This window comes from Blennius ocellaris (assembly GCF_963422515.1).
Source record: "Blennius ocellaris genome assembly, chromosome: 1".
NCBI lineage: Eukaryota > Metazoa > Chordata > Actinopteri > Blenniiformes > Blenniidae > Blennius > Blennius ocellaris.
This window is the reverse complement of record NC_137650.1, coordinates 3006629-3032386: the sequence shown is the minus strand read 5'-3', so window position 1 is coordinate 3032386 and position 25758 is coordinate 3006629. Positions and strand designations below refer to the sequence as shown.

At 46.4% G+C, this 25758-nt stretch overlaps 1 protein-coding gene across 1 annotated transcript in view; it reads left to right on the top strand.

The window, feature by feature from the left end:
* Positions 1–840: 840 nt before the first annotated feature.
* Positions 841–25758, top strand: part of prmt3 (protein arginine methyltransferase 3) — a 104936-nt gene continuing 80018 nt past the window's right edge. Inside the window, exons 1-10 of the mRNA XM_080499901.1 lie at positions 841–872; positions 1111–1231; positions 3347–3429; positions 3514–3563; positions 3881–3986; positions 7720–7873; positions 8313–8454; positions 10706–10771; positions 16748–16869; positions 20408–20507. Coding sequence (XP_080356027.1) covers positions 842–872; positions 1111–1231; positions 3347–3429; positions 3514–3563; positions 3881–3986; positions 7720–7873; positions 8313–8454; positions 10706–10771; positions 16748–16869; positions 20408–20507 — 975 coding nt within the window. The 5' untranslated portion in view covers position 841. The remainder of the gene's footprint in view (positions 873–1110; positions 1232–3346; positions 3430–3513; positions 3564–3880; positions 3987–7719; positions 7874–8312; positions 8455–10705; positions 10772–16747; positions 16870–20407; positions 20508–25758) is intronic.

The window sequence follows — 25758 nt, the reverse complement described above, 5'->3', positions numbered from 1 at the left end:
CTCCATGCAAACCATGGTTACAAAGTACTTTTAAGAAAAGTATTTTAAACAATGGACACATGTAATCAAAAATCCTATGAACCACATACTACAATATAACACAGAAGTGAGTTTTATAGATTTAAATGAACACAGAGTCAAAATGGTTACGATTTTTGATTTTAGCACGATTAAAACACAACTACTTGTGGATCTCAGTAAACAGGTTTGTTTGGAGTTTAAACATCTTGGAAGGAGCCAGACCGTTTTTGGATTTAAAAGCAAGTAATGAAATCTTCAAATAAATTCTAGTCACGAGGTCAGTCAGTGGCAATGACAGGTTCGATTAGTTTCTTTGATTTAAAAGCCCGACAAAAGCATATTAGATGGCCTGCAGTCTTTGTATATTATGGTTACTGATACCAGAGCAAAGGGAATTGTAATAATTTAATCTGAAAGTTAATACATTGTACATATTAATATCTATGTATTTAATTTTTATTCTTTGTTGTTTGATTATTATTATTATTATTATTATTATTATTACTATTATTATTATTATTACTATTATTATTATTATTACTATTATTATTATTATTATTATTATTATTATTATTATTATTATTATTATTATTATTATTATTATTATATTTTGGGTGGGGCAACCCTCAGGGATTAATACTAGTTTAAAGTATGTTTTGTTCTGTCCTCCCTCTTTTCACGCGGTCCCACCAGCTTCTCATAAATTAATGTTTGGCGCCACGTCGTGGTGATTCTGTGTCATTGCGTCCTCACACTAAGCCCCGCCCATCACCGCGTCACCGGACGTCAGCAGGAAGTTCAGTGAAACTCAGGCGACAACATGGCAGAGCGCATAGACCCACGTGAATGTGGTAAATATTCCCGCAAAACCTTAAAAACCGGCGTCGTACAATAATTACTAGATGTTTGGTTGAACGCTGTTTGTCGTATTCATGCTGCACGATGCGTTCGCAGCATTCTACCGCTCTTATCATTTATAATGTCGATGTCGTTGGTAAATGTTTGCAATTTAAAGGTAAAACGCTGCGGCTCGTGCGTTCAATTGTTTTTGTTTTTGTTTTGTTTTGTTTTTTATTTATGCATGCGGAGATCGAGCAGTTGATGACGCGCCCGAGCTTTCTGATGGCGATGACGATGAGCTGGATGATGAAGAGCAGTGGCTGGAGGAGGACGAGGACCGGCAGTCGGTCCCCTGTCTGTTCTGTGACAGGTGAAAACTCTCCACACCGTTTCTCTCACTTATATATCATCACATGGTCATTCTCCCAGGACTCGAGGGTTGCTTTTGTTACGTCTTATTCTTGTATGAGACTCTGGTTTCCACTTTTCTCTGGTACGCAGATCAATAAAATATAGGTTAATTGCAACAAGTGCCAGTCTTTTAAGTTCACATTTTTAGAAATCTCAAAATGAACAGTACCATCGTTTTTTTATACAGCACTTTCACACGACCATGATTGAGTATTAAACATACAACACAATTAGAAATAAATCCATAAAATACAACTAAAACAACAGTAAAAATATAAACAAATAAAATGCTTATGCTGGGTTGAAAGAGAGTAAAAGTAGGTTTTAAAATGTTTTTTTTTAAAGTGAACAAAGAAGATGTATAAAAGCAGATGATTCCACATTTGAAGGGCAGCAATTGAAAATGGTGTGTCCCCTCTGAGCTTCCACTTTGTTTCAGTGGGACGAGGAGCAGCTGAGACCTGTGGAGCTCCCAATCAGAAATGTTTCTGGACCTTAGAACCTTTACTATCTGACCGATGGAACCTTGACCCGTCCAGAGCAGAACCACAAATGCCCACGAGAAGCTGTAGACCAAAGATAAAACGTTGTGGTCCACAGTAACTGAGGCTCATCAAGCAGGACAATAATCACCGTGTCCCCGGTACAGGATTCTCTTTAAAAACACTTCTTTATGCGTTATGTAACCTGAGTGGAAGATCTCCACGATATGAGGCTCATCCAGACTTTCCCCAGGGTCTTTGAAAGCAATAAGGCTCAAAGTGGTTAAGCACCTTGTCTTATATTGGCGGGCAGGAGGACATGGGTGAGAGCTCCTGTGGTGACCTCATCAATAAAGCTTCTGTTTGTAATAGTGAGTGACGCCTCAGGAATTTAATTCATGATACACAATCTATTGTGATCCCCGTAGATAAGCTATGGCGTCGCGTCAGCTGAAGGTGGAGGCGGTTTGTGTATTAATTAAAGAATGTGAATTGAGCGTTAATACCTGCAGTGTGAACTGGTTCTGACCTCACTTCCACTTGCTGTCCCACTCATTGGTAGAAATTCCTCTCAGTTTGGCCTTTGCTTGATATTAGTCAGGCTTTTCTCACAGCTTTATTGTGCACTTCAACAAACTTTGTGTGTTTGTGTCCCGATCTTAAATCCAACCTCGAGAAATGTAGTAATTATCCCCCGCCGTGGCTGATAGGCCCCGAAGGGGGATCTTGAAACAGTCTCTGTCCGTCCGTTCGAACGTTTCTACCTATATCTCGGCAACCCCTGGGCCCACAGTGACCAAACTTCACATGTGGATACATCTCAGAGGGGGGAGGGATACTATGGTGACCTTGACCTAATTTGCATATTAAGTAGGTCACAGGGTCACGAAGTGCTTAAAAACACATTTTGGGCTCTGGAGGCCTAGGTTTTTGAGCTAGGGCTCTGAAATTTTATACACACATGATACACACTCCAGGGATAACCTCCAGTACACCAAGTGACCTGACCTTGACCTTGAAGATTGGTAGGGTCTGAAGTTTGCTCGTCATGGTTGCACAATACATGTATTTTCATATAAACATTTCTCCTCATTTCTCAGCAGTTCCTGGGCCCACAGTCACCAAACTTCACACATGGACACTCCACCTGGGGAGAAGGGGCACCATGGTGACCATGACCTCATTTGCATATCAGGTCACAGGGTCACTAAGTGCATAAAAACACCTTTTGGGCTCTGGAGACATATTTTGACATAGCTTATGAAGAAGACCTTTCAGATTCTACATAATGATCTACTAGGACCCATGGAACACCCTCTAGTGTACCAAGTGTGCTGCCTTAGAGCTGCTTTGTGAGAAAATATAAAGCCCTCCGGCGGGGGATTAGCCGAGCAACGGCCTTCTTGTTGTTTCATACATTTGGCGTCATTCCAAGTTTAATTTGACGTCTGTTTGTTTTACTGTTTGTTATGATTCAGCGAATTTTCAAGAGCGTAACCCCCCAAAACTTCTAAGCAGCAGCTTTACTTAATTCCTTCACGTTTTAAGGCCTCGCAAACGTGGTCAATGGCTGTGATGTGTCCCTGTGTTAGGCTGCTGAGCTGTGTGGCCGCCGCCCTGCAGCACTGCACAGCTGAACACCACATCAACCTTGTAGACGTTATAAGAAGACACAGTAAGTGGACATGGATTGACTCTGGAGGGAATCACCTCAAGTCTGCTCCAGTCTGTTGAAAGGACTCGCCCTTCTCCTCGGCAGGTTTAGATGACTACGGCTACATAAAGATGATCAACTTCATACGGGCCACGGTAAGTGTCCTTTTCTTTTAAAGACACATTTCATTTGACACTGGAGTGTGAACAGTGACTGAGACCAGAGTAATGGGCATTTCAATCATTTATTTTCAAAGGTGTGAAGACATTAATCGCCTTCTTCAAATCAGCAGTGCAAAGATGTGATCTAGTCATTTTGTTAACTAAAAAAGCTGCAAAGTATTTAGATATATTTGATAACTTATTGATGAATCAAGTGCTAATCTATATTTATTCCAGATATGATGAGAAACACCTCCTGGATTTGCCAAAGACTTCCTAATGTACCGTGTTGATGTCATTGCGTTGTGTAGAAATGTACCGCCTCCAGCCTGACGGCGCTGCCAGACGCTCCTCTGCCCTGGGACACTGACGTCTTCCTGAGGCCCGTCCTGCAGGACGACCTGCTGCTGCAGACTGGTACGTCTGGACACCAAACCACGGAGCCTTTGATCAGGACAGTGAGACATGAAAGACGACCATAACACTATGGCTGTGTCCCAATAGTCCCTCCTGTCTCCTACTAGTCCCTCCTGTCTCCTACTGTCTCCTACTAGTCCCTCCTGTCTCCTACTGTCTCCTACTAGTCCCTCCTGTCTCCTACTAGTCCCTCCTGTCTCCTACTAGTCCCTCCTGTCTCCTACTGTCTCCTACTAGTCCCTCCTGTCTCCTACTGTCTCCTACTAGTCCCTCCTGTCTCCTACTGTCTCCTACTAGTCCCTCCTGTCTCCTACTGTCTCCTACTAGTCCCTACTGTCTCCTACTAGTCCCTCCTGTCTCCTACTGTCTCCTACTAGTCCCTCCTTTCTCCTACTAGTCCCTCCTGTCTCCTACTAGTCCCTCCTGTCTCCTACTGTCTCCTACTAGTCCCTCCTGTCTCCTACTAGTCCCTCCTGTCTCCTACTGTCTCCTACTAGTCCCTCCTGTCTCCTACTAGTCCCTCCTGTCTCTTAATAGTCCCTCCTGTCTCTTACTAGTCCCTCCTGTCTCCTACTAGTCCCTCCTGTCTCCTACTGTCTCCTACTAGTCCCTCCTGTCTCTTAATAGTCCCTCCTGTCTCTTACTAGTCCCTCCTGTCTCTTACTAGTCCCTCCTGTCTCCTACTAGTCCCTCCTGTCTCCTACTAGTCCCTCCTGTCTCCTACTAGTCCCTCCTGTCTCCTACTGTCTCCTACTAGTCCCTCCTGTCTCTTAATAGTCCCTCCTGTCTCTTAATAGTCCCTCCTGTCTCCTACTAGTCCCTCCTGTCTCCTACTAGTCCCTCCTGTCTCTTAATAGTCCCTCCTGTCTCTTACTAGTCCCTCCTGTCTCTTACTAGTCCCTCCTGTCTCCTACTAGTCCCTCCTGTCTCCTACTGTCTCCTACTAGTCCCTCCTGTCTCCTACTGTCTCCTACTAGTCCCTCCTGTCTCCTACTAGTCCCTCCTGTCTCCTACTGTCTCCTACTAGTCCCTCCTGTCTCCTACTATACCCTCCTGTCTCTTAATAGTCCCTCCTGCCTCTTAATAGTCCCTCCTGTCTCCAACTAGTCCCTCCTGTCTCCAACTAGTCCCTCCTGTCTCCAACTAGTCCCTCCTGTCTCTTAATAGTCCCTCCTGTCTCTTAATAGTCCCTCCTGTCTCTTAATAGTCCCTCCTGTCTCCTACTAGTCCCGCCTGTCTCCTACTAGTCCCGCCTGTCTCCTTTCCTATGAACCTCCTTTAGCCTAGGAAACACTGATGCTTCCTTTAGCAAAGGATCAATCAGCCGTGTTGAAGCAGGGCGACATGAAAAGCATGCAGGGCTGCGGCCCGTGACGACTGGAAATAAAGAACGTGTGCTTCCTAACACCTCTCCTTAACTCCTTTAGGAAGCCTCCTAACACCTCTCCTTAACTCCTTTAGGAAGCCTCCTAACACCTCTCCTTAACTCCTTTAGGAAGCCTCCTAACACCTCTCCTTAACTCCTTTAGGAAGCCTCCTAACACCTTTCCTTAACTCCTTTAGGAAGCCTCCTAACACCTTCCCTTAGCTCCTTTAGGAAGCCTCCTAACACCTTCCCTTAACTCCTTTAGGAAGCCTCCTAACACCTTCCCTTAACTCCTTTAGGAAGCCTCCTAGCACCTTCCCTTAACTCCTTCAGGAAGCCTCCTAACACCTTTCCTTAACTCCTTTAGGATGTCTCCTAACACCTTTCCTTAACTCCTTTTGGAAGCCTCCTAACACCTTCCCTTAACTCCTTTAGGAAGCGTCCTAACACCTTTCCTTAACTCCTTTTGGAAGCCTCCTAACACCTTCCCTTAACTCCTTTAGGAAGCCTCCTAACACCTTCCCTTAACTCCTTCAGGAAGCCTCCTAACACCTTCCCTTAACTCCTTTTGGAAGCCTCCTAACACCTTCCCTTAACTCCTTTAGGAAGCCTCCTAACACCTTCCCTTAACTCCTTTAGGAAGCCTCCTAACACCTTCCCTTAACTCCTTTAGGAAGCGTCCTAACACCTTTCCTTAACTCCTTTTGGAAGCCTCCTAACACCTTCCCTTAACTCCTTCAGGAAGCCTCCTAACACCTTCCCTTAACTCCTTTAGGAAGCCTCCTAACACCTTCCCTTAACTCCTTTTGGAAGCCTCCTAACACCTTCCCTTAACTCCTTCAGGAAGCCTCCTAACACCTTCCCTTAACTCCTTTAGGAAGCCTCCTAACACCTTCCCTTAACTCCTTTAGGAAGCGTCCTAACACCTTTCCTTAACTCCTTTTGGAAGCCTCCTAACACCTTCCCTTAACTCCTTCAGGAAGCCTCCTAACACCTTCCCTGAACTCCTTCAGGAAGCCTCCTAACACCTTCCCTTAACTCCTTCAGGAAGCCTCCTAACACCTTCCCTTGACCCTGTGACATCCTCCACAGGGTTGAGGAAAGGTGGATAGGCAAGGAGACAGGGACTATTGGGATGCACCCCAGGAGTCAGCGTCTGCAGGATGACCCATGTCGTTGTTGAAGTGGCCGCCCTGTACTGTCAGAGTGGAATCCCATGTTTTGTAGTACGACTCCGGCTGCAGTGTTTTCTATTTGCCCATGCTTGATGGCAGGCTCTCCACCAGGGTCTTCCATTCTGGACTCGGAGGGCCGGCGTCCTGCACGGTTTAGGTGTGTCCACGCTGCACCTCATCATCATCATCAACCCCTTATTGCATTCAGGTGTCTTGCTACTGGGAGAAACCTGCAGACCCCCGGCCCTGGAGGCCTGGATTTTAATACCCCTGCTCTCCACTCTTTGTTCTTCTCCCCCTTTCTGCCCCTTCAGCATTTGTTTTCACCGCCGTTTCTGGACGTCTGTAAAATCCTTGTGCACTACAGCAGATCTAGCACCATTTGTCCTTGTGCATTTAAACTAGAAATGGGTGTTTTTCTGGAAATAGAAGTCTTTTTTAAAGGTTGGGTTTTTTTGTTCTTTATTTTTTCTCAACATTGATGCAACATAGACCCCCCCCCCCCATCCACAACACAGACTGTTCACCTTCTGCCCTCAGGCCGGAGGTACAGAAGCTTGAAATGCAAAACAAATGGACTCAAAAATTCTTTCTTCCCCGTTGCCATCAGACTTCTGCTTCTGAATTCTGACTAATATTTTGCACTGTTTCTGCACTGCTCCGTTATTTTATTTTATTTTATTAAATTTTCTTGTGTATATACTTTATTTATGTATGTCGGCACCAGGGTAGACGGCAAAGTAAGAATTTCATTACACTGTGAAACCTGGCTTTTACTGGTGAGATGACAACTAAAACACCTTGAACCTTGAACATAAAGAGCCTTTTTGTTCAGGCAGTGGACTGAGACATGAACAAGCACTGAACAGTGACGGACTACCTGTTCAGATGTACGAAGCTGCAGACGTCCCAACATGAGATCTGTTCCTGTTGTGACTGATCTCGTGTGTGTACATGTATACTAATAATGTATAACACATCAGAGACAGTAACTGCTATGAAGTATAGCAGTATAACTTGTTAGGCGGGTGTAAATCGAGGGCTCTTCTAGCACCAGATTAGAACAAATCTAGAAAGTATCTGCATTTGTACCTCAAACACAATGACCAGGGTGAAAAAGAGTGAATGTGATCCTGCAAGATAAACTTTGAATGATTGCATGTGTGAGTGCTTCTCTCTGTGTGTTGGTCAGACCCAGATGAGCTTTGCGGCGGTGATGCGTCGTGCTGGCCGTCTGGGCCGGAGTCCCATGATGCACTGCAGCGACGGGCTCAGGCTGCTGAGGAGAGAGCTCGAGGTTCAGAGGAGGCGCTGGCCAGAGCCATGGATGACCTGCACAAACTGAAGTGAATCATCTTTCTGTATTGTACACTTTGTTAGGATCAAAGTAGTGTTTGTAGTCAAGCTGACAGTGTTGTGGCGTTGCTGCAGTACCTCCTTGAGGCCAGCAGGGGGACACAGTGAGCTCGATATTGCAGACACGTCAACTAGAGTGCTTGTGAGAGAAGTTTGGAGGAAGGGGGACGATATAAAGGGAAGGGAAAATTCCACTGCAGCATGGAGGTTAAAGTGATGGGGGGGGGGCAATAAGGGAAAATTACTGAAACACTGAGGTTGGTGGGGGGGGAGGGGGGAGGAGAGTTAGAAAGATGAATGTCTCCCGTCTCCTTCATTTACTGCTTCGTCCTGCGTGAAGGCTGTGTGCTTTGTGCTTTCTGCTGGCTGCGTCCGTCCCCACGCTCTAATATGAGAAGTTAAATGCGGCTCTACTTGCTGTTCTTTCAGGCTCCTGGCTCAAGGTCTGGTCTTGAACGCAGAAACCAGTAAAGCGGGTAAACTGGGCGCCGTCGCCGAACTCCAGGAGGATGAGGACGAGGCCTACTTCAGCTCATATGGTCATTACAGCATACATGAGGAGATGCTGAAGGTCTGAGTCGTATGCACGCACACACACACACACACACACACACACAGCTGAAGCATCCAAGAAATGGAGGTGTGTTCATCAGTATGCATCGTGGCTGAAAGATTTCCGATGTAGCATGTAAATGAAAATGATCATCTTCATGCACACATTGATGCTGAGGAGAAGATCTTTTCTCAAAAGTGACAAATCAGCAATAAACGTGGGGCTCTCGTGTGAAACACTGCACTTGCCACTACATGGTGCGCTCTCCAGTCGTGGAAATGAGTTTTTACACTCCTTAAACGCTGAAACCAAAATAAAAAGTGTCAGCAAGCCCGGGGGGGGGGGAGGATGGAGGGAGGGAGGGAGGGACTGGAGGGAGGGAGGGCGTTTGGGACGGGGGTTCAGCTCTCGCTCCACCCTTACAGTTCCACTTTCCGCAGTGCTTGGAGACCTCAGTGCTGCCGTGCTGATTGGTGCTGAGCGCCGTTAAGTTTTGCGTCAGTGTGCGCGTGCGTCACGCTGCAAACTCCCCACAAGCCCCGGAGTGGACGCCGACTCGTGACGCCGGCTTTGCGGTAGGATGTGGTGGGTCGATTCAAAGTGCATCACCTGTGATGCGTCAGGACGTCGTGGACAGTTTAGTTGTTTCCAGGCTCGTCAAAAGTGTCTTGAGGTTTTAGTTTGTGACACGACACTATTAGCTGGACGAGAGGAAGCGGTCCTGAGCGCTCAGCGTGACATTACAGAGGGGAGGGTTATTCTAAAGACAATCTGGCTCGCCTTGCTTCACCGAGCAAATTCATCCGTCCATCTTCTGTACCCATGTATCCATGTCGGGGTCGCCGCAGCTGCAGCCAATCCCAGTGAGGAAAGGCAGCAGAGGTCATCAGGCCATCGCAGGGCGAAGGCGGACGGGCAGGCAGCGACGCTCACATTCACACCCAACGGCAACTTCACTCATTCATTTATCTCACATGCAGGATTTTAGGCTGCGAGGGAAGTGGAGACGACCCCACTCCTACAGGGACCACGTGGAACCTCCTCTCTGAATGGCCTTCAAGTGTGGACCTGAAGTGAGAATTCACTGCTGTGAGGAGACAGTGGGACGTCCACTGCTGTGAGGAGACAGTGGATGTCCACTGCTGTGAGGAGACAGTGGGACGTCCACTGCTGTGAGGAGACAGTGGATGTCCACTGCTGTGAGAGCAGTGAGGAGACAGTGGGACGTCCACTGCTGTGAGGAGACAGTGGACGTCCACTGCTGTGAGAGCAGTGAGGAGACAGTGGGATGTCCACTGCTGTGAGGAGACAGTGGGACGTTCACTGCTGTGAGAGCAGTGAGGAGACAGTGGGACATCCACTGCTGTGAGGAGACAGTGGGACGTCCACTGCTGTGAGAGCAGTGAGGAGACAGTGGGACGTCCACTGCTGTGAGAGCAGTGAGGAGACAGTGGGACATCCACTGCTGTGAGGAGACAGTGGGACGTCCACTGCTGTGAGGAGACAGTGGGACGTCCACTGCTGTGAGGAGACAGTGGGACGTTCACCTGAGCAAATTCATCCATCTGTCCGCTTGGAATCTGTCTTTGAAACTGAAGTAATTTGAAACATTCAGTTTTGAAATTTCAGTTTGAAACACATCTAAACAGCGTACAATGTATTCACTATCCATCCAGAGATATGCACATGTGAATCACCTTGTGTAGTTTGAACTGAGCACAATGCTGTGTTGGCAGAAGTTGTCCGGCTGCAGAAACCGAAACGATAAATTTTGGTCATTTTAAAACACTTTTCTTTGTGATCGTCTTCCTCATGCAAACGTCCAAATTCTTCTTTACTCCCAGTACATCTTGCACAAAAGCATATTCCTGTAATGTTAATCGATTCTGTCGCCCCCCCCCCTCGAGAGGTGAGGGGTCTGGGGGGCCGTTTTGAGTGGCAGGGCAATTAGTAAGCGCTGACCGGACTCCCCGCAGAAAACTCCCCTTCCACTTGTGTTCATTCAGAGAGTTGCTTGGAAATAATGTATTTCACGCCTGCTTATTCTTGACTTTTGTAAGTGGGACCAGAGCAATATTGTCAGTCATTTAAATGTTCTCTTTATTTGTGTGTGTGTGTGTGTGTGTGTGTGTGTGTGTGTGTGTGTGTGTGTGTGTGTGTGTGTGTGTGTGTGTGTGTGTGTGTGTGTGTGTGTGTGTGTGTGTGTGTGTGTGTGTGTGTGTGTGTGTGTGTGTGTGTGTGTGTGTGTGTGTGTGTGTGTTCTTCCCAGGATAAGGTGCGTACAGAGAGTTACCGTGACTTCATGTACCAGAACCCCGAAGTGTTCAAAGACAAGGTGAGCCAGTCTCATGCACGCGATGGTATAACCACGTTGCAGATCAGCTTCTATTGTGTCCAGCAAAGCCTGTTCAAAGAAATGAGTCTGTGCATTTCCCACAAAAGACATTAACACCAGTGATTGTCCCTGATTTCAAACACGGTGTGGCTTTATTACTGCGTAACGTGTCAACTGAAGAGTTCTGATAACAGACACATGCAATCTACAGACGTGCCCATAACCCACCCCCACCCCCCACCCCCACCCCCCACCCCCGCCTCTCTTTTCCATTCCCTGTAGTTGCAGGAAGTGGTGGTCTGTATCATGACCATCCATTATATGGCCGGCTGCAGGTCAGTCCAGGGATGAGGCTGTAGAGGAGGAAGGCAGGTTGTGTTGATGGGAACGTTCATTATCCCTGTGGGGGGGGGGGGGGGGGGGGGGGGGAGTGGGGGGCAGGGTCTCCTATAGTAACCTGCACACGCAGAAGGAAACGGGAGGTTCTGGTCTCGGGTGGAGAAAAGACTGAGGAGCCGCGTTGTGAGGCGTCAACAGTGCTGCAGACCCTCGAAACCCATGAAGACAGCATGGCGCTGGCAGGCCTTAAAGAGAAGCCCAGATAGACACCGTGGTACTTATAGACACCGTGGTACTTATAGACACCGTGGTACTTATAGACACCGTGGTACTTATAGACACCGTGGTACTTATAGACACCGTGGTACATATAGACACCGTGGTACATATAGACACCGTGGTACTTATAGACACCGTGGTACTTATAGACACCGTGGTACTTATAGACACCGTGGTACTTATAGACACCGTGGTACATACAGACACCGTGGTACATATAGACACCGTGGTACATATAGACACCGTGGTACATATAGACACCGTGGTACTTATAGACACCGTGGTACTTATAGACACCGTGGTACTTATAGACACCGTGGTACATACAGACACCGTGGTACATACAGACACCGTGGTACATATAGACGCCGTGGTACATATAGACACTGTGGTACATATAGACACCGTGGTACATACAGACACCGTGGTACATACAGACACCGTGGTACATACAGACACCGTGGTACATATAGACACCGTGGTACATACAGACACCGTGGTACATATAGACACTGTGGTACATATAGACACCGTGGTACATACAGACACCGTGGTACATACAGACACCGTGGTACATACAGACACCGTGGTACATACAGACACCGTGGTACATACAGACACCGTGGTACATACAGACACCGTGGTACATACAGACACCGTGGTACATATAGACACCGTGGTACAGACAGACACCGTGGTACATATAGACACCGTGGTACATATAGACACCGTGGTACATACAGACACCGTGGTACATACAGACACCGTGGTACATACAGACACCGTGGTACATACAGACACCGTGGTACATATAGACACCGTGCTACATACAGACACCGTGCTACATACAGACACCGTGCTACATACAGACACCGTGCTACATACAGACACCGTGGTACATACAGACACCGTGGTACATACAGACACCGTGGTACATACAGACACCGTGGTACATATAGACACCGTGGTGCATACAGACACCGTGGTGCATACAGGCACCGTGGTACATACAGACACCGTGGTACATACACAGACACCGTGGTACATACACAGACACCGTGGTACATACACAGACACCGTGGTACATACACAGACACCGTGGTACATACAGACACCGTGGTACATACAGACACCGTGGTACATATAGACACCGTGGTACATATAGACACCGTGGTACATATAGACACCGTGGTACATTCAGACACCGTGGTACATTCAGACACCGTGGTACATTCAGACACCGTGGTACATATAGACACCGTGGTACATACAGACACCGTGGTACATACAGACACCGTGGTACATACAGACACCGTGGTACATACAGACACCGTGGTACATACAGACACCGTGGTGCATATAGACACCGTGGTGCATATAGACACCGTGGTACATATAGACACCGTGGTACATACAGACACCGTGGTACATACAGACACCGTGGTACATACAGACACCGTGGTACATACAGACACCGTGGTACATACAGACACCGTGGTACATACAGACACCGTGGTACATATAGACACCGTGGTACATATAGACGTGTACCGTCACTGCAGCCACGTCTCAGTGGTTTAGCAGCAGCTGGAGGCCAAGATGAACAAATTCAAATTAACCTCAGGCTGCTTGAAATGGGCCAGAATAAGAATTTACAACAATGACAAGCGTGAAAAAGCTCATTGCAGAAGAAGGGGATTAAGAAGCAGTTTAATCTATTTGCTGCCGAAGTATTTCAAGAACCTTTAATGCCAAACGCCATCATTGGGTATAACTGATTCTATATGTACCACCAGAGGTTATATATACGATGCAAGATTGCTTGAAGCAGTAGTGCTTGTGATGATTGCTTACGTCAACTGAAATAGGTGATGATAATAACAGTACCGTACACACACAGACAGCTGAATGATATCTTGGGTATTTAACATGTTTATGATATGAACATGTGCAATAGAAATATAGAAAAATCATAAAACACAGCCAACCGTGTGACATTTATTTTGTGTGATTTGGCAGTAAGAGAAAGAGCAGGTTACTTGGAAGCACAAAGGTTTTAACACTAAAGTAGACAATGTTGTTTTAAAATGTCATTATCTTAATATTCCACAACATTAATGCATGGTTAAGTAATGATGTACAGCCCTGGTGTGTTTTCTAGATTCTTTGTTTGAATGTGATTTTGCAATAACTCTTTCAACATTTGAAAGCCTTTTTAAATAGTTTGCATTTGTGCAAATCAAATCTTTCTTTAGTTTCCTTCTTGCTAATGTCACGGCTGTTGTATGGTGGATTGAAGTCTGAAGACAATAATCTGTTCATTTCTTACTAGAAGAACCACAAACAGCCACAACTATGGCAAACACAAAACACTACAAAAAACACTCTAACATCTCCAAATAACACCACAAACTAGAGAAGCACTAATCAATAAAAAACACTAGAAAATACAGAAAACACTACAAAGTAGAATTTAGTTGTATATTGTATTTACCTACAAAGGCACAAAACATCACAAATTCAACTGATGAAGTAATGAGTTCTTTGGCAAGATGAACTTTTGAACTGAGTAACTGTTTTTTTCTTTCTTTTTATCGACTTTTCCAGCAGACTCAACCAAAACACATAGATTGTTGTAGTGTTTTCCCTATTGTGTGGTGATTTTGTAGACTTGGTACACGATTTACACAACAATCTAGCACCTCCTCCTCGTCATGAGCCTGCTGAGGAACCTCATCTTATCTGAAACCAGCATTTTAGTTGACCAACATAGTTGTGATCCATAAAGTGTTGAGAGGATCGGAGGGGCCCTTCGACCCTCCCGTCAAGCTGAAGGTAATCAAGGCAATGAAAAACTCTTTTGGCACTATGGAAGATTTGGCAGGTTTTTTTTTTAATGGGTATAATAATCAAACTGTTTTATATACATCCCACAAATGCATGTCTCACACCTGTGACATGAGTTGAAAGGGAAATAATGAAACCAATAGTGAAGAACCATTTAAAAAATGTTCTTCCAAATGGAAATGTCTTTGCTTTTGAATTGTATTTGAATTTGTAATTGCTTGGAGAAAAACCTTCCACTGTGTTTCACAATGCACACAGAGGTTTAAAGACGAGTACAATGGTCCCCATGAGAGAAAACACTCCTCTGCTTTACTTTTCACATTTAGTCTGTCTCGTGACTTACATTGAAGACATGTCCCAATGTGAGAATGTTCCCTAGTACCTTCTTCCAGATTCAACCCAGCAGTGATGCTGAATGAGCTTGAAGCAGTTTGTGCACAAGGTTTGATTGTGTAAAGTAACTTTCTCTCACGGCACCTTGTTGTGTTCCTGTGTGACCACATTGAGTCCAGGTGGTGGTGAGGCTTGTAACACTGTGTGGCCCCTAACCCCCCCTAACAGAGGTGACTCCCCCCCCAACTCCCCCCAACAGAGGTGACTCCCCCCCCAACTCCCCCCAACAGAGGTGACCCCCCCCTAACCCCCCCTAACAGAGGTGACTCCCCCCAACTCCCCCTAACAAAGGTAACCCCCCTAACAGAGGTGACTCCCCCCTAACTCCCCCCTAACAGAGGTGACTCCCCCTAACAGAGATCACTCCCCCCCTAACAGAGATAACTCCCCCCCTAACAGAGGTGACTCCCCCCTAACTCCCCCTTAACAGAGATAACTCCCCCCTAACAGAGATAACTCCCCCCCCTAACAGAGGTGACTCCCCCCCTAACAGAGATAACTACCCCCTAACTCCCCCCTAACAGAGGTAACTCCCCCCCAACAGAGATATCTCCCCCCCTAACAGAGGTGACTCCCCCCTAACAGAGGTGACTCCCCCTAACAGAGATAACCCCCCCCCTAACAGAGATAAATCCCCCCCTAACAGAGATAACTCCCCCCCCTAACAGAGATAAATCCCCCCCTAACAGAGGTGACTCCCCCCTAACAGAGGTGACTCCCCCTAACAGAGATAACTCCCCCCCAGCAGAGGTGACTCCCCCCCAACAGAGGTAACTCCCCCCTAACAGAGGTAACTCCCCCCTAACTCCCCCCCTAACAGAGGTAACTCCCCCCCTAACAGAGATAACTCCCCCCTAACAGAGGTAACTCCCCCCTAACTCCCCCCTAACAGAGATAACTCCCCCCTAACAGAGGTGACTCCCCCCTAACAGAGGTGACTCCCCCCTAACAGAGGTAACTCCCCCCTAACAGAGATAACCCCCCCCCCTAACAGAGATAAATCCCCCCCTAACAGAGATGACTCCCCCCCCTAACAGAGATAAATCCCCCCCTAACAGAGGTGACTCCCCCCTAACAGAGGTGACTCCCCCTAACAGAGATAACTCCCCCCCAGCAGAGGTGACTCCCCCCCAACAGAGGTAACTCCCCCCTAACAGAGGTAACTCCCCCCTAACTCAGGTAACTCCCCCCCTAACAGAGATAACTCCCCCCTAACAGAGGTAACTCCCCCCTAACTCCCCCCTAACAGAGATAACTCCCCCCTAACAGAGGTAACTCCCCCCTAACTCCCCCCCTAACAGAGGTAACTCCCCCCCTAACAGAGATAACTCCCCCCTAACAGAGGTAACTCCCCCCTAACTCCCCCCTAACAGAGGTAACTCCCCCCTAACAGAGGTGACTCCCCCCTAACAGAGGTGACTCCCCCCTAACAGAGGTAACTCCCCCCTAACAGAGATAACCCCCCCCCCTAACAGAGATAAATCCCCCCCTAACAGAGATGACTCCCCCCCCCTAACAGAGATAAATCCCCCCCTAACAGAGGTGACTCCCCCCTAACAGAGGTGACTCCCCCTAACAGAGATAACTCCCCCCCAGCAGAGGTGACTCCCCCCCAACAGAGGTAACTCCCCCCTAACAGAGGTAACTCCCCCCTAACTCAGGTAACTCCCCCCCTAACAGAGATAACTCCCCCCTAACAGAGGTAACTCCCCCCTAACTCCCCCCTAACAGAGATAACTCCCCCCTAACAGAGGTAACTCCCCCCTAACAGAGATAACCCCCCCCCTAACAGAGATAGCTCCCCCCCTAACAGAGGTGAGAGTTACTGTGTGAGCAGAACAGCACCGCCACTCTTCATTTTTTGGGGGGAAACAGATTCTTTTGCTTTTCCATTTTGAAGTATTTATCATCCTGCAGATAAGATCTGGCCTTATTATCATAATAATAGATGAGATACCCCAGAAATGGGGTGAAATAGGAGTTGTATGTGTATCTTTGTCTTAAGATGCTGAAAGTCAAAACTTCAGCAGCATGATTTTAGATTTTGCACAGTTGTGAGCTTTGTTTCTAACCCTGACATGGTGCCTGCTCCACGTTATGGCCCCCCCCATCCTGCAGGTGGTGCTCGACGTGGGCTGTGGAACTGGAATCCTGTCCATGTTTGCTGCCAGAGCCGGGGCCAGAAAGGTCATCGCCGTGGATCAGTCAGAAATCATCTATCAAGCCATGGACATCGTCAGGTGAGTCGTTTTGTCTCCGACTCAAAAACATTGAAAGCCATTTTAAAACTTGTTTCAATCAAAAGTGTAATATATGCAGGTCAGATCTCAGTCCGCTGTCGGTCATGTGACTCCCCCTCCGTTTCCTCTTGGTTTCTCTCTGAGAGCGCAGGGAAGAACAGGAGTCCACTTCCTTCTGGACGCAGTGGAGGCGCGTGACCTCCAGCTGCCTTTTATTTGTTGCAGCTGGTTGACTTCAATAGAGCCGCTGTCAGTGGCGCGGCCATAATGCACATAATTTACTCCCACGGTCTGAGTCCTTCACCTCTCGCCTCTTCTCGCCTGCGGGCGCCAACATGTAGCTGAACCCCCCCTGTTGGCACCTTTTCAATATCGGCCTCAGTCCAATTTCAGGTGTTGTGAGTCTCCAGTGTTCCAGCTGCTGCTTCTCTTCCCTGCCGCTGTCCACACCTCCTCCGCTGCCACATGGCCCTGCAGCCGCGCTCACACCCCGGCTGCTGGAGTGCATTTTTGAGTTAGGGGCCATCATGACGGCTATTATTACCGTTATGTAAGACGGTGTCGTATAAGCAAAACAACAGGGTTTGCTGAGGGAAGAGGACGTTTTAATTTTACAGCCCACTGACTCGCTGTTGGAGTGTGTTGGCATGCAGTCTGCGGCGAAGGTTCAGCTGAAGAAAGATGTAATTCTCTTACTGCACCACCCATTTCTTTCTTTTTTGTTCGCCCTCACGCATGTGCCTCTGCCCTCAATCCCTCTTTAAAAAAAACAACAATCTGCAGCTTTCTTGGCTTGTGGTTTCATGTGTGTAGGATGCGCGTGGCCTTCGTGTGTCCGTCACTCTGTCTTGGTGTTAATATCAGGACTGTAATTAAAGTGGCTCCTGTTGGTTGGGCAGGAACATCCATCTCCTGTCTCCACTCCGTCGCCAAAGTTTAAATGAAAAGCTCAATATAACTTCCTTGCTTCACAGTCGGTTGACTAATGGATATTGTCTAAATACTTTGCAAGCGATGGTTTGAATTGATGGATTATCTGATGAAACTCTGAGTGGAAAAATACTGGAAAGGATGTTTTTGTCGATTAATTGAATCCAAACTTTAAATGGGCACATCTTGTTAATCGGTCTGTTCCACTTTAATTCAACAATACTTCATTGATTACATTTTTTTTTTATATATATATATAAAAATGTGTTAAAAACCAAATAAAGTGCAAGTTAAAATTACTTAGGACAAAGGACAAAGCTCATCCATGAGATTGCTGTGAACTCATTGTTAGGACTTAATTGACTAGTCCATAGACTGGTGTCAAATTACAAGCATTTGGTGCTGTGTGCTCAGGTTCAAGCTGCAAGAGGATACATACAAAACTGTTCATCATTTGAGAGATAATGTAGTTTTGTGGCAGAAGAACATAAAATTTGCATGTTTTAAATGTATAAAAACATTTCATCAGATATGTTGTTTTTAGATAAGTAGGCTTACGGCAAATTGTTTTTTATTGTGAAGTACAAACTGTTTTCTTACGAATAAAAATACAACCTACTTTCCCATCTTTCTGAGAGACACACACACACACACACACACACACACACAAACACACACACACACACACACACACACACACACACACACACACACACACACACACACACACACACACACACACACACACACACACACACACACACACACACACACACACACACACACACACACACACACACACACACACACACAGCCTCTCTCCCCAGAGTCCTGACATTGTCCTCTAAATTACCCCAATAATGAGATTACAGTGTTTCCCTCTTGTGAAGGGTGGTGTGGGGGGGGGGGGGGTTGTGGGTGAGGGATGCATGGTGTGTGGGGGGGGTTGTGGGTGAGGGATGCTTGGTGTATGGGGGGGGGTTGGATTCTGGAAGAAGGTGATAGCAGCAGCAGAGGAACAGCTGAGGGGAGAGACGGTTCAAGATAAGGATCGCTGCTACAGAAATGCACTCTGGGCCACTGTGAGTAATTGTTCTGTCCTCGGTAACATTAGCTGTCATGATAATGGAATATTCACAGAGATTGATACCCAAACTGAAAGGAAGAATCACTTAAACAGCACTGCTGATCTTCCAGTCCCAACCAACCTTAGCCTCACACACACACACACACACACACACAGTAACAGTTTGCTCATTTTTTCCACCGCTGTGAGTGTCTGGGAAACAGAAAATATCCGGAGCAACGAATGGCCTTACAGCAGATGTTGACAAGTTTGGAAATTGCGTGAACACTTTGGGAATGACTTGCTGGGGCATCAGGTCTGCACACCGCCTTCCATTTCAACCTTTCTCCAAATAGATGTGCTCTCGCTGTGGTTGTCTGACCCGGGCTTGTCACCTGCGGTGTGGTCAGTCTGACCTCTCTGAGGTTGAAGGCAGAGTTCATCCGGGAGTGGGGGAGGATTTGCATGAGTCTGCTGTGGTAAAAGCCCCCCCCCCCCCCCCCCACTGGGTGTGATGGCCAGTCACATTCCTGGGTCAGAATTCATATGTCATGACTGTGTATCATGACATGAAAATAGTCTTTCCCTAGAAATGAACACACTTTCTGTGGTCTTGTGAGATCCCAACACAGGCCAGTTATTTTTCTGTGTCTACCAGATCTACATTTGGCCAAGTTTTCACGATACCAACCTGACAAGGCTTAAAGGGTCTAATTCAGGGGTCTCCAAACCCAGTCCTGGAGGGCCCCTGTCCTGCATGTTTTAGTTCTCGTCCTGCTTCAGCAGACCTGAATCTAACGATGATGTCATCACCAAGGTTGTGAAAAAGCCCAATAGCAAGCCCCTCATTGCCATCAGGTGTGTTGAAGTGGGAGGAGCTAAACCCTGCAGGACAGGGCCCCTCCAGGACCAAGGCTGGACACCCCTGGTCTAGTTTTATCCAGCTTTCCAACACATCCACATGGGTCTTGTTGGTCCACAAACAAAGTTTATTGCCTCACATCCAGCTCCTCCTTGATTTTCCTCCATTAGAATATTGATCATCGGAGCTGCATTCAGAATCTGCTGTGTCTGTGTGAGCTGGACTGGCTCCGCCCACATACGCCCATCTATGGGAAGAGGAGGAAGTACTTCCTCTCGTGGTGCCATGTGCCAGAGCAGAGCTGCCTGATTGTGGGAGGAGTCAAAGGGGAGGAGCCTACCTTGATTGTGATTGGCTAAACCCCCGATGACACTATATAGGGTTTGATTTCTGATTGGCTGGTTGGAGCAACACACTTTTTAAAACCTGGAACAACCAGGGAGAGAGAGGACACACTTCCTTCATCTCTGGGGCGTCGGTCCAGGTGTGGAGACGATTAGTACTGCTGGAGAACCTTTAGGAAGTGGATTCTAGAATATGACTGTTTACATACGACAGGATTGTTACCAAAATGTCACTTAATTTTCCTATATGATGGCAATATTGAATTTCTATTTTTCTGTTTTGATTATTTAGGATGTTGGTCTTTTTAAACATTGATTGTTGTTTGCTTGGTTAAGGTCAAACCAACTGGAGGACAAGATTACTTTGATCAAAGGACGGATAGAAGACATCAAGCTCCCCGTGGAGAAGGTGGACGTCATCATCTCAGAATGGATGGTCAGTACGTTTATGCAAATATTCCAACACTCAAGTAAGAGATTTGACCTGGTTTTCTGAATCTTTTAATGATGACATTCACCACAAATGTGGAAATCTCTACATGTCTTGCAATTCTTTGCTGGAAGCAAAGAATATGAAAAGGTTTTAGTTCCTTCTTTAAGGCAACATCTGAAAGTATCGGAGTGAGGAGGCCATTTTAATCCTCATAATGTGACTGACATTTTCTTTTTTTAACAGCTACACAAATATATGTATAGTGTTCTTGAGGTATTTTTAGTCATTATACAATTTGTCAGCTCTTTTTTTTTGCATTCTCCACCAGCAAAACAAATTGCTGCTTTACACTCAAAATCTATTTTATTAGGTTGTTGGAAGTGTTTCACCAAAGGTCTGGGCTGTCACTAGTGCATCTGGAAGGCTTTACATTTTTTTGACTTCCTGTTTTCCCGGTAATTTGTTTTTAAACAAGAAAGTTGAATATCTTTTCAATGCATATGTTAATGTTTTTGTTTAGATTATAATATTAGAGCCATTCACTGTAATCGGAAATTCAGATTTATGAACTAAAACAAGACTATATCATATAATTGAACTTGGGACACAGAATAGTCACGTATAGTCACAAACATTTACTGTTTGGAGTTGTTACATTAGTGTAGTGTGGCAGGGTCCAGCCCTCATCTGAATTGTGGCTCAATTAGCCAGACGATCAGAACGCCGCAATCCAACAGTGAAACAATTGGCACGTTAGACAATTGAAAAGTCTTTCTGGAGAAATAAATCAGCATTTCCCATAGAGCTTATAAGCAGACAGAAGCATGGCGAGATGTTTTATTGACTCTGGACATGATGAACCACATCGAGGCAACAGAAGCAGATGACTCCAAATCTCCCTGACTGGACATTAAACATGATGTTCAAGCAGCTTGAATGAGGAGAATCTCTTCTCTTCTTCTACACTGATTTCCACATCAAATGACTTTCTGACTTTCGTGTCAAAAGAGCATTTCAGACGATTTAGAATTTGCTCGTTCTTGTCAGCCAGGATTATTCTGGCGCTGCCTCTGGTTCAGGACTCATCTCGTAAATACTACCCATGTAAACACTTTATTATTGATTATTATTCAGATCCTGCTCTCCAAGGAGTCCTTTCAGTAGCAATCTCTCCTAGTTTAAGGTCAACGATCAAGTCCGCAGTTCTCCTTGATTTCAGAAGTTTGCACTGAACCTGGCTCAGACATTAATGGTATTTATACTGCATGAATTGTGATTTTCTCAAGTATATCTCAACTTCTTGAGACAATAGTTTTTTCTTGTAATGTTGATAATCTGGCCTTAAATTTAAAAATGTGATATGAAATGAGGACAATTGTGACCAAAATATTTAATTCATTTATTTATTTTTAGCAAATATATGAATTGACAATATTATTTTTCCAAGTTTTTTTTTACTTTTTTAAGTATACACAATGACACACACACAAACTGTGCTTATAATTAAACAAAATTAAAGTTTAATAAAAATTTTTATCAATCAATCAACTTTATTTATGTAGCACTTTTTATACAATCAATGTAATACAAAGTGCTTGACATGATTTGAAAACAATGGAAAGATAGATGCGTATTAAGAAACAAATGTACACACACACACACACATACACACACACGCCTGGTAGTACGAAGACATGGGGGGGCACTGAGGAAAGGGTGACATTTGGGGGCCGTCGACACTGGGAGTGGCACAGTGTCCAACCACAGGGGGCGCCGCCCCACAGGTCCTCCCTGGCCGGGCAGACCATCGCATCCCACAACAAACATAGGGGACCAGCCAGGTGCCCCGGGCAGGGGAACCCATGAGACCCCCCCACCAGCAGGGAACCTGGCCACCACCGGTGTAGCGACCCCTCAGAGGAACCACTGGAGATATAAGATTCAGTTAAGAACCTAATAAAAATAGATACGAATACACACACATATTAAAAAGGTGAGTTTTTAACCCTTTTTTAAAACCTCAATGGACTCTACAGCCCTGAGGCTCCCCGGCCTCAGGGCCATAGGAGCTGAACCAGCCTCCCCGGGGATCTTGGTCCTCGTTTGAGGGACAATTAAAAGGCCGGCGCCGGAGGACCTCAGGGCCCGCGAGGGGCAATATGGTAAAAGCAGGTCAGATAAATAAGAGGGTGCAAAAATGTTAAGACACTTAAAATCTAATAAAAGAATCTTAAAATGAGAAGTGAACGGGGAGCCAATGCAGTGATTTTAAAACAGGCATGATGTGGCCCCCCCTCTGGTCCTCGTCAGCACTCGTGCAGCAGAGTTTTGTAAGAGTTGTAGTGGCGATAAAGTTTTCTTGGGTAGACCAGAAAGCAGGGCGTTGCAATAGTCAATCTGACAGGAGATAAAAGCATTAGCGCCTCCACGTTTGCCTGAGAGAGAAGTGGGCGGAGTCTGGTGATGTTCTTCAAGTGATAAAAATCTTTGTGACATTTTTGATGTATCGAATAAAATTAAGCGCAGCGTCAAAAGTTACGCCCAGGTTCTTTACAGATGAAGATGGGTTCAAATCTAGCAGTTGTTGGTATTTATGGTTGGTTTTTAGCTTTGAAAATTACTGTAAGTAATAGATTACTGCAAGTAATAGATTACTGGAAGTAATTTAGGAAAAATTTAAATTATTAATGGAAGTAAACAGTCATTTACTCATTAACAACCCCTAGAGTGATTGAGTAATTACTCAAAAGTTAATAAATTATCAAAAATAATTTATTTATGAAAAATTATTCATTTGAATAAATTGATTATTTAGCAAATAATAATGAAATTGGGGCACCACCAGCTAAACTGGAAATAGCTAATACCAAATATCAGTCTTGTTTGTCAAAAGGTTATTTAAGTTAGTTAATATTCCTATTACAATCTTAAATAATAGGGAAGGTGTGAGATTCAAGCACAGACTGTTCTAAACCAGTGAATTGTCAACAATAAATACACAATAATTACCAGGAATTGATCAATTCAGCTAAAAGGCTAACAAAAAATTATTAATTCAGAAATTATTTATTAAACCAACACAATCAAGCAACAAACGTCATTGAACACGGAGATCTAATCTACTAAACAGCAACATTATGTACAAAGAAAGAGTCTGTCTGTCTGAGTGGGGTGTAATGACCACGAGTGTCCACCAGGTGGCGGCGGACCTTGGAGGGTCAGTGTGAGTGGGTGTAATGACCTCGAACGTCCACCAGGTGGTGGCAGGCGTCTGGTTCGAGGCAGTGACCGTAACGACCACTAGGGGCGCGGCGGCGCACGGAGGGAGAATGCAATGACTCGACGTGTCCACCGAGTGGCGGTCTTTCAAGAGATTGCAATCACCCACGCGGCCACCAGAGGCGCTCGGCGCACTCTTTCTGGACAGCGTGACGTCACTGTGCTCGTGCACGGCTCGTGAGCCTGCTTGGAGCGCGCCTGGGGGCTCGTGGCCGAGAAATCCCAGGGACAGTGAACTACACACGGTCCCAGAAGCCGAGTTGTGCAATCTTTAGTGAGGAGAGGAGGAAAGAGAGAGAGGAAGCAAAGAGGAGGAGAGAGAGAGAAAGCGAGAGAGCTCTGGAGCCTGTGCAGTGTGTTCAGCTTGTACACAGAGTCCAGATCTGCGAGTTAGGCAGGATTAGACTCCAGGAGGAGGAGGGTAAGGGGAGGGAGGGAGGGATATAAATCCAACACACAGTAATATTAAAGTCACGTTGTTCTAACTACCTGCCCAGACTCTAAGCCTTACTTAGTTGGACGAGGGAGAACGTCCTTCCATGGCCGGTTGAAATCCATCGGGCGGGTTTCTCTGGCGTCCCAGAGAAATAACCTGAACTGTTCTGTGAACACGGGGAAAGTCCAGAGGATGATCCAAGGGGGGATCAGGAGCTTCTTGTGAGGAACGGGGGGGGGGGGAGGCAGGGTTTAGGTCAGCATGAGGGGGAGTGTGCGGTCGCAGCGCACACTCAGGATCCAGGGGAAGAAAGGAACAAAAAGAAAAACAAAAGTAATTCCACAGTTTGTTCTCTGCTCGTCCAGCGAGGTGAAGAAACTCCGGCCTGATCGGCGTGTTAACACCAGGTCCTTTGTCTCCGTGCGAAGAGGTGCGTCGTGTCCAGACGGACGTTCGACTGGGAAAGACGCGTGTTGCATTCGTGGCTGGACTTTATACCTCTTCGTGGTGTGGCGGTTCCGCTGTGCTCAGGGCGATGTGGACCAATCCTGACGGGGCTCGCCCCGGAGCTTCCGGCCGGTGAGGGAGGTTTTGGGTTCCCCTGCCGTTGACCTGCAGTGATGCACCATGCTGGGGGGGAAGACCCGGGGGGAGGGTCACATGACCAATGGCGAATTATTCCAGGCATGTGGTCTCTTTGTTCTTAAAACGTGGTCCCCCCTCCCCCCTTCCATGAGGTGGAGTGGCCCAACACAGTTTTGGTAAAAGTTTCTCTCTCTGGCATTCAGGAGCAGAACTAAAACATGTTTTGTCCTGGTTGAGCTGCAGGAAGTTTGCTGCCATCATGACTTAATGTCTAAAATACAGTTAAGATGGACATCAACCAGCCTTGTGTCACCAGGAGACACTGTCACATACAGCTGTGTGTCATCAGGAGACACTGTCACATACAGCTGTGTGTCATCGGGAGACACTGTCACATACAGCTGTGTGTCATCGGGAGACACTGTCACATACAGCTGTGTGTCATCGGGAGACACTGTCACATACAGCTGTTTTTCTATTTTAGTACATTTTTGCCAAGTCATTAGTTCAGGATGATGATTTCTATAGACCTACATATACATCAGCAACTATTATTACCGTCTGTCAAATTGCTCAGGTTTGGTGACCATAGGATCCTAAACACCTCCCTGCATGGAGTCCCAGGGCGCGTGTGTTTTAAACGTGTGTTAAGTGCAGCTAAACTCAACCCTCCTGAATATCTATCCAGCTCCAGCAGTCTTCTCTCCCCTTGATGGCCATTTATCAGGGAGATTCTGTGTGGCGATACAGCCGGGACGGCCAAAGTTGAACGCACCGCTGAAGTCATCCCTAATTCATGAGCAGCCCGTATCTGCCCCCCCTCCACCTCCCCCATCCATCGTGAAACCCCAGGGTCACGAGCAGGGGTCGCCAGCCACAGCCTTCCCTTCCTCTCAGCGGAGGAAATTGAAATTGGGCTGCTGACGTGCCGGAGGAGCGGTGAAGGATAGGGGG